Source organism: Sorghum bicolor, chromosome 1, assembly GCF_000003195.3.
Source record: "Sorghum bicolor cultivar BTx623 chromosome 1, Sorghum_bicolor_NCBIv3, whole genome shotgun sequence".
NCBI lineage: Eukaryota > Viridiplantae > Streptophyta > Magnoliopsida > Poales > Poaceae > Sorghum > Sorghum bicolor.
The window spans coordinates 55,922,542-55,932,454 of record NC_012870.2 but is presented as its reverse complement, the minus strand read 5'-3'; the positions used below and the strand labels follow the sequence as shown (position 1 = coordinate 55,932,454).

Below are 9,913 nucleotides of genomic sequence, written 5' to 3'. Positions count from 1 at the left end.
TGAGAAACGCGATTTGCAACCCTCTCTGGGTAAGGGAACAGACGCACTCTGTAGGGTTCGATGTGTGCGTCCAGTGCCTAACCCTAGGCACTCGGCGCACTGGCTCGACTCCAGCATACACCGGACGCGCCAACAGTAACACTATAGTACTATGGCGTCCGGTACTAACGTCCGATGCTCCTAAACAATTAACACTTCATCGAATCGCGAACTTTCCAAAACAAAGTTTGATTCTCTCGATCTAATGACTTCCTCTGAGCTGCCTAGTGCTAGATGTATAGTGTGCACCACACCTAAACCTAAAGCCTTGTCTTGGTCAAGCTCCTCGTTCAATGCCCCCTTAATATTACGGTTAAAAGAAAAACAAAGTTCTAAACTACTCTAATTGTCCTTCAACTTCAAATAGCACTTAAACCTAGTCTATTCTTGACGATGTCCAACAATCCTTTGAAAACTGAAACGATTTCCACCATTAAGTAGACATGAGCGTCCGAGTCCATCGATCATCATTACCATGACCTAGCTCAAATGACTTTGCCGCCGCAAAACACACATTAGTTATGGTAATCAACAATGTCATTAATCACTAAAACTCATTAGAGGTCTAGATGCTTTCAAGATCTAAAGGATAAGACATGAGGTGGACAGAAATCGATTCCATGTTTGTCTTGTTTTCCAAAATAAAAATGTAGAAATAAAAAAATGATCATATTTATCTTGTATCTCCTCAGTATTCGTCATCTTTCTTCAATCCTATACAAATGTCGAACTAGCTAAATGAACAGTCACGGAAATACCAACGAAATTTGCATTTCAATTTACTCAAAATGCTATGGTAAAAAAAAGGAAATCTGAGAAAAATCTTAGGATACCATATATATGTTTATACACAAAAACCTCACATGCAAAAATAACAACTTTTAACTACAAAATTTCAAGCCAATATACTCTTCAATTGTACTTAAGCATAATATCCTCTTGTATTTACTTACTTCCCGTGGGTACATGTTCTTCAACGATCATCATGCCTGTCACTGGGCGAGATACAAACTTCTGGGCAGCTAAAAATAGTCAAATCCCTCTGCCCTATTCCTTCTTGATGCAAATTGAAACTGGATGTCAATTACCTATATTCGATTAATTGCATTTTTAAACCCAAACAAATGCTCCATATACTTCCTACTGACGATAGCATTTCAAGCGTCTACTGATCTTTCTTTGATCTTGGAACAGAGGAGGCCAACTCTTTACTCGATGATCTGATGATGAAGAGAACGGTCTCCACCAGCATGCCACCAACTAATCCTAAGATACCTCCAGCAGCACTCTAAAAAAACATGATAAGGTTAATCTGTGAGGTTTAATCTTACCAGGATGTGGCAAACAAATTAGCAACTACAGAGGAAGGCAAAATTATTTGGCCTTTCCCGTTGAATGTACAAGATACTACAACCCTAGAAGAAATGACCCTAATGAACTTACCAGTACAGCACTATTGTTGAACAGAGCTTTGAACATAGAAAATCCTACCAAATAACCTGTGAACATAATAACCACGACATGCAGACCTGAAAAAGAAGAAGAGAAGTCAATTGGTCATTGAAAACCATACAAAACATAAAAGAAAATCCTAGCAGCCTAAGCTCAGATATAGACTGTGTGGCTGTCAAGGGCGTTCGCGCTCAGCGACGCCGGGCCTCGGCTACGTAGCTCGTAGCCTCAGTCCGTGATATAACTGGCGGGGTTATGCCCCCTCGCCGATCCTCGCTGGTCGGGTTATTCCCCCTGGCTGGCGGCTTGAGAGATGAGAGAGGAAGAGATAGGTTTAATTCTGCTTGATCCAAAAGGTCTCCGATTACAAGGCTTTATAGCCTGGACTCCCAACCAGAAAGGAAACTAATCTTCTAGACTTTAGGAAACCAGATAATATCTTTCTAAACCAAATAATATCTTTCTAACTAAGACCCTACTTTCCTGGCCAAACCTTCCTTCGCCTGGTTAGCCACTATTGGCGCCAATCTCCTTGGCCAGGCGCTTAGCAGCCCTGCGCACATCGCGCTGCCTGCGTCGCATAGTATAGGTATTTCCCCACATGACATCTCTCCCCTCCTCGAGAGGCAGCTCGTCCTCGAGCTGGAACTACGGGTACAAAGCGCGGAAGGCGTCGACATCTTCCCAGGTGGCTGAAGCCGGCGAAGCACCTTTCCACTTGATGAGCACCTGACGCACACCACGAGCCAGCCGCGTCTTTACCGCCTGCTCGGGTTCTAGCACCACTGCCCCGTTGCGGAGTGGGGGAAGAGGTGGTGGAACTGCTGGCGGGTCGCCGTGGTATTTCTTAAGAAGACCCACGTGGAAGACGTCGTGGAGGCGAGCTTGGGGCGGCAGGTCGAGGCGGACGGCCACTTCGTTGATGAGCTCCACCACGCGATACGGCCCGTAGAACTTGGGCTTCAGCTTGCCTGCTGTAGCCGCAGATAGGGAAGCAGCCGGCCGCTGCCGTAGGCGAAGAAGTGCCCAGTCACCCACCAGATAAGTGACCGGCCGATGAGCCCGATCGTAGTGGCGCTTCTGGACCACCTGGGCTTGTTCGAGACGGTGTCTGACGTCTGCTATGAACTCGGTGCGCTCCTCCATGGTCCGAGCCGCAGCAGCGACCCGCGTTTCACCCGATTCGTAGGACCGAATGGACGGGGGGTCCCGGCCATATACGACACGGAACGGTGAGTCGCGGAGTGAAGACTGGAAGGCGGTGTTGAAGACGTACTCCGCCCACGGAAGCCAGCGCAGCCAGTCACGAGGTCTGTCACCACTCACCAGTCAAGCAACGTAAATACATGATGATCACTCTGTTAGCTGATTCGGACTGCCCGTCCCTCTGGGGGTGGAAAGCTGTCGACATCTGGAGCTTGGTGCCGCTCAAGCGCATCAACTCGCGCCAAAAGTTGGACGTGAACACCGTGTCGCGGTCGGACACGATGGACTGAGGAATGTCGTGCAGCCTGACGACGTCCGCGAAGAACGCTTGGGCCACCCCTTCCGCTGAATACGGATGCGCCAGAGGAATGAAGTGGCAATACTTGCTGAATCTGTCGACGACCGTGAGGATGACAGACTTGCCCCGAACGCGGAGAAGGGCCTCGACAAAGTCCATGGCGATGTTGGACCAGACACCCTGTGGCACTGGCAGCGGTAGCAGGAGCCCGGCCGGGTGGAGATGCTCTGACTTGTGGCACTAGCACACGGAGCAGGCGCGTACAGAGTCCTGCACCACAGTCTTCATATTAGGGAAGTGAAAGTCGCGACGGATCCGGTGCAGCGTACGCTGTACGCCCTCATGGCCCTCCTCGTGAACGGCGCGCAGGGCCTCCTGCAGCAAGGGGGAGGCCGGTGGAAGGTACAGCCGCCCGCTGTACGTGTCTAGCCCCTCGGACAGTGCCCACGGTAGCACCTGTGCGCCTGCGCTGATCTCCTGCTGGAGCGCGACGAGGGCTGGATCGGTCACGTGTGCCTGGCGCAGTCGCTGCACGAAGTCGAAGCGGGGCGCCGACAGCACCAGAACCGCGCCCTCCTCGGCGGTATCCCGGCGCGAGAGGGCATCAGCCACTGCGTTCGAGTGCCCAGGCTTGTACTCCACCGCGAAATCGAAGCCTAGGAGCTTGCCGACCCAGTGATGCTGAGGAATGGTTGACAAGCGTTGATCCAGCAGGTACTTGAGGCTGTAATGGTCGGTCTTGACGGTAAAACGGCGTCCCCATAAGTACGGTCTCCAGTGGCGAACGGCGTGGACAAGACCGATGAGCTCGCGTTCATAGGCATTGAGAGCTCGGTGTCGTGGTGCCACGGGGCGGCTGAAGAAGGCAATGGGATGGCCCTCCTGGACCAACACCGCCCCGAACCCGTGCGACGACGCATCGCACTCGACGGTGAAGGGCTTGAAGAAGTCCGGCATGGCGAGCACCGGCGCCGAGGTCACTGCGTCCTTGAGGGCGACGAACGCTGCAGAGGCCTCCGCGGACCACGAGAAGCCGTCCTTTTTGAGAAGGGCGGTGAGAGGCGCTGCGATGGTCAGCAGCGGAGACGACGTGGCCGAGGTACGCGACTGACGATGCAGCGAACGCGCACTTGGAGCGGTTGAGGAAGAGCTTGTGGCGCTGCAGCTCGTCGAAGACCGCGCGAAGATGACGCACGTGGTCAGCCCATGTGTTACTGTAAATCAAAATATCATCAAAGAACACCAGCACAAAACGACGGAGGAACGGGCGAAGAACATCATTCATCAATGCCTGGAACGTGGCTGGGGCATTGCACAGCCCAAAGGCCATGACCAGGAACTCGTAGAGGCCGTCGTGTGTGCGGAACGCCGTCTTGTGGATGTCCCCCAGCCTCATGCGGACTTGATGATAGCCCGAGCGGAGGTCGAGCTTGGTGAAGTAGCAGGCCCTGTGGAGCTCATCCAACAGCTCGTCGACCACGGGGATGGGGAACGCGTCTTTGACAGTGAGCGCGTTGAGCGCCCTGTAGTCAACGCAGAAGCGCCACGACCCGTCCGGCTTCTTGACGAGGAGGACCGGGGACGAGAACGCGGAGTCGCTGCGCCGCACGATGCCTTGCTCCATCATGGCTGCGCATTGCCGCTCCAATTCATCTTTGTGCGCAGCGGGGTACCGGTACGGCCGGACAGCCACCGGCAGCGCGCCCAGCTTGAGGACAATGTTGTGGTCGCGGGCACGCTGCGGGGGCAGTCCTGCTGGCTCGGCGAAGAGGCTCCCAAAGGCGAGCCGGAGCTCGTCCAGGAGGGTCGTCGGGGGCCAAAACGGTGGCGCTGAGGGGCGGCGTGGGCGTGGCCACGTCAGACCAGCACACCCGTCTGTCCTGGCGTGTGAATGACAGGGTACGCGCGGTGAAGTCCCACTCGATCCGTCCCAGGGTCACCAGCCACTGCGTGCCCAGGACTAGATCATAGCCGGCGAGGGGTAGGACGTAGAGGTCGACGCAGAATTCCTCGCCGTCGATGACAATCGGCGCCTGTCGCAGCACGCCAGGGCATGAGATCCGTTCACCATTGGCGACGGTGGCGGTGAGGCGCGGGTCAGAGAAGACTTGGAGGCCGGTGCGAGTTGCAGCGGTCTCGGCGATGAAATTGTGAGTAGAGCCCGTGTCGAGGAGAGCAGTGAGGATGACATCGCCCACGGCCACCTGTACCTACATAGTATCACAGATGGGCATACCCGTGACGGCGCGAAGGGAGAACACTGGTGCGGCTGGCTCGGTGTCGTCGGGTGCAGGCTCCTCATCCTCGAGCTCGACACGTCCAATGAAGAAGATGCGGCGGCAGACCCGGTTGTGACCTCGGGAATACGGCTCATTGCAATTGTAGCAAAGGCCTAAGCGACAGCGTTCTGCCTGTTCCTCGATTGACAGCCGCTTGGCCTGGTTGGGCGTGCCCCTGGGCGGTGGAGCTGGGAGCGCCGGCAGGGCCTGCGCGGGAGCGGGCAGCGCCAGGGGTGCCGGAGCCGGCTTGATCGCCAGCCGAGGAGCTGGACCAGCCAACAGCGCACGTGGCGCGGGTGGCGGGGGAGCGAGCTGGGCGCGATCCAACTCCATTAGCTCGACCTGGCGCACGAGACTCATCGCGGCGGCGAGTGTCTCTGGGTTGTGGATGCGAACGGCGTGGCTCAGAGGCGAAAGAAGCCACCCGGTGTAGAGCTGAACGCGTTGGGTCTCCTCCAACCGTCCAGCGCGCGGCAGCAGGGTCTGAAAGCCATTGGAGTATTCTTCCACGTTGCCCGTGCGGCGGCACTCCGCGAGCTCAAAGAGCGGAGCGGAGCGCAAGGGCGGCCCGAACCTCAAGTGGAGGTCCTTGAATCGGCCCCAGGGAGGAGTGCCCTCGTCCTCCTGCAACTGGATGAACCACAGCTGGGCCACGTCGTCGAGGTTGTACGAAGCCATCCAGACGCGCTCCTCGACCAAGGTTCGCTGCTGCCGAAAGTACGACTCACACTTGTTGGTGAAGAGCAGCGGGACGGATTTGCCGTCGAAACAGGGGAAATCGAGCTTCTGGAACTTGGGGGGACGATCCAGGTCGCGCGGCCCTCCGCCCGCGCTATCAGAAGACGAAGCTGACTTCTCCTTCAAAGCCATCATGTCGGCCTTCATGGAGGATATCTCCTCCTTGAAGGATTTCAGTATCTCGACAACATCGGCGATGGTAGGATCGACCATGGTGGGTAGGGGGTGGGTGGGTGCAGTGGAGGACGCAGGGGACGGTGGCGGGCTTGGCTGGGTGGCGGCTGTGGTGGATTGGGAGGTTGAAGAGGATCGGCGTAACCGTGATACCAGGTTGTCAAGGGCGTTCGCGCTCAGCGACGCCGGGCCTCGGCTACGTAGCTCGTAGCCTCGGTCCGTGATAACTGGCGGGGTTATGCCCCCTCGTCGATCCTCGCTAGTCGGGTTATTCCCCCTGGCCGGCGGCTTGAGAGATGAGAGAGGAAGAGATAGGTTTAATTCTGCTTGATCCAAAAGGTCTCCGATTACAAGGCTTTATAGCCTGGACTCCCAACCAGAAAGGAAACTAATCTTCTAGACTTTAGGAAACCAGATAATATCTTTCTAAACCAAATAATATCTTTAACTAAGACCCTACTTTCCTGGCCAAACCTTCCTTCGCCTGGTTAGCCAATATTGGCGCCAATCTCCTTGTCTAGGCGCTCAGCGCGCTCAGCAGCCCTGCGCACATCGCGCTGCCTGCGTCGCCTAGTATAGGTATTTCCCCACATGACAGTGGCATCCTAAGAGGATAAATGTACTTGTAGGAAAAAGAACATTACGATCACTTTGTATATAGAAAAGTTTTCCTCTATTTTAGGGCATATGGATTTATCAATGATGATACATTGGATTGATATAACCAAAACAAAGGTTCAACTAATATTATTGTACTTAAAAAGATGCAGAGGTGAATCAGATAGAAAATCACCCCTTTTAATGAAAGTGACTGATGATTATGGTTATGTGAAGAGTGATTCTAGAAATGCAAAGCATTTAGATGGAAAAGGCACCATTAACTTTAAGTGACAAACTATTTCCACAATTTGTATTGTGCACCATGGGTTTGTGTAGTAGTAAATTTCAGTCAAGAGCGTATTTGTATGATTTCATTACCAGTGGCATGCAGTACAAAGTTCGTAGGCTTTTATTTACCACTAGTCTATTAACACTTCCTGGATACTTCATTGCAAGTTTCACATACACCTGTTCAATGAAAAGTCCCATTTTGCATAACACCCTTCCGTTCCATTAGCAAAGCTAAAGGAATTTCAGTTCCCATCATAACCACAATTAGAAAGAAAATAAAAGAAGTGCAGAAATTAAAGTAGATCCAACAAGCTTTAGTGGTTCAGCCTCAGTCAATTACATTGTAAATAACCAAAATGCTCGATTAGTTGCACCAGAAACAAGGTCAAACCTGAATCCAGCATACATGTTCCAACTTATTTTTGGGAATTTCTGAAGAGTCATAAACCACAATTTTCACACGTTTACACAAAAAAAAAACTTAAACCATTTTTGCTAGCTATGGTTAAAAATAAAATGAGGGATTTATTGTAAAACTCTAAACCCATCGGCAAATAGGCACAAAAATGTTTGATCCCACTCGTACTTACTGACACTACCACACAAGCCCAGTACTTGATTAAGCTTATTGGAGTAAAGAGTTCTGAATTCGAAAAGGCACAATTCTTGCATTATAGCAATCATTGCAGGTTTGTGTAGCAGTACAATTTAGGGAAGAAACATTTGTATGATTTCACTACTATTGGCCTACATGATTACTCCATCCTGAAAACTTGATTACAAGTTTCACCAGCACTAATTTAAACTTAAGGAGTCTGCTTTCCCTTAACGTCCCTGGATTCCCAAACAAGATAAAGGAATTACAGTACACACCAAAGCCAACAACAAACAGAAAGTAAACATGGTGTACAAATTAAAATAGATTCATCAAACTTCCGACTCTAGACATCATATAGTACATAACCAAAAATGCTTTTGTGCCAAATAGGCTACCACATAGGCTGCATAGAGCAATTTGAAAATAGGGCAGTTAGGTAGGTACCGAATCCTATCTGATCCTTGTAGGATGAGAAGGGCTCAGGAGCTTCGTCCTTGCTGGGAGGGGCGACGTCCCTGACAAGCTCAGCATACTCCTTCCTCTCCTGTATCTCCCGGAGCTTCTCCAGCCTCGCCTTTAGCTCATCGCTCTGCAAACGAACCGCACGGCAGACCAAGCCAAATCAGAATCAAAACCCAACCATTTGCCGTTCCGCACAGACCGGGACAGACAGTGCCACCAAGGACACAGAGAGAGAACCTTCTCACGAGGCTTAGGACTTGGCAGCACAAAGTCGGCGCCCTGGAGGAGGTCGCGGAGCGGCGGGCGGGTGTCTGACGAGGTGGCACACCAAATGGCGCGCAGAGAGCGGTAGGAGACGGCGAGGTCCGAGGTGAGGTCGGCGGCGAGGTCCCGGAGATCGGTGTCCAGGTCGACGGAGGCGGCGGCGGACGAGAGGAAGGAGCTGATGGGATCGGTTGCTGCTACGGCGAGACCCGGCGCGGCGGTGGTCGTCGCCATGGCTCGCTTCGCGGCAGGATGATGCTAAGGCCCTGTTTGGAACAGCTTAGTCCCCCCACGCTTCAATTCCAAGCTAAGATTTCTTGGTAAGCTGATTTTCAAAGAAGCAAAGCGGGAGGAAGCTAACCGTTTGGCAGTGCGATTCTCGCCCGCAGGTTGGCTAGCGGCAGGGTCGACGGGGAAGACGACGAGACCGGGGCCGAGGGCGCCAAGGCAGCCGCGCTCCTCCGTGCCGTCGCCACCGAAGTGCCCTCTCACCAGATCTCGGCCGCAGGAGCCCCTCGCCGGATTTTGGCCACGTCAAGGAAGGAGGTCTGCGCGCACGGCCGCCGGAGGGGAGCACGCAGCGGGCACGGCCGCCGGAGGGGAGCACGAGGCGGGGGCACGACTGGCGGCGCTCGAGCGAAAGAGGAGGGAGAGGGAGGCGCGCGGGTGCCGATCTACAGAGGCGGCAGGCCGGGGGATGGAGGACAGGAGGAGGGCCTACGCCGGAGAACCGGCGGGCTAGCGAGCTGGAGGACGGAGGAGATGGAGGCTACTGGAACAGAATCGGTCGCTTAAAGGCTTCTCGTTTCGGCCTTCGGCCTTTTAGTTTTGGGCCTAAGAGCACACGCGGCCCATCATATCTACGCCAAGGTCTACAAGTCTCCAACCGGGGAAAGCAAACTGGCTGACGTCAGGGCAAGTACAAAAAAAAATTATCACCACTGTTTCTAAACGAATCACCCGAATTTAATTTGGATTGCACCGTCATATTTTCTAAAATTAGAATATTAAATAATATCAAATTATAACATACTTAAATGGTACTTTTTGTAAAAGATTATTTTTAAAGCATTTTCAATGGTTTTGCAAATAGACTTTGCATTCTTATTCTTATTTTGCAAAAAAAAACTTAAAAACTTTTATCCAACGTTTTAGCAAATGGGCTTTGCATTTTGGTTAACTTGGCAAATTCCTGACCAGGTTTGACATATATATCAACAGTGTATTGTGCTTGGCATCGCATAGCCCCGCGCGTGATTCCCCTGCCGCCACCGTTTTCTTCCCACGGAAAGTTGGAGGCCACGATCTTTCGGTTCTGCACATCGCTTGGAGATCCGCGGTGCAAGCCTGCTTGATGGAGTCGTCGGTGACATGGATTCCGTCCAGGACGAGGACATAGCGACGACGCTATAGAGTACGACAACCCCTGGCGGCTAGCTGATTTAGCCCGACCTAGCTGAAGTTGTCTCCATCGCCCTGATCTTCCAGTACGCTAGCTATATTCCAAGAAGC

General features: G+C 52.8%; 1 protein-coding gene across 1 annotated transcript; it reads right to left on the bottom strand.

Annotated features, from left to right (window-relative positions):
- On the bottom strand, positions 834-9,187 carry LOC8086297. The gene is made up of 5 exons (XM_002464830.2): positions 8,763-9,187; positions 8,375-8,667; positions 8,120-8,264; positions 1,483-1,568; positions 834-1,327 (listed from the first exon to the last, which is right to left on the bottom strand). Exons 2-5 carry the CDS (start codon positions 8,633-8,635, stop codon positions 1,205-1,207), a joined length of 615 nt encoding a protein of 204 aa, XP_002464875.1. The 5' UTR covers positions 8,636-8,667; positions 8,763-9,187; the 3' UTR covers positions 834-1,204.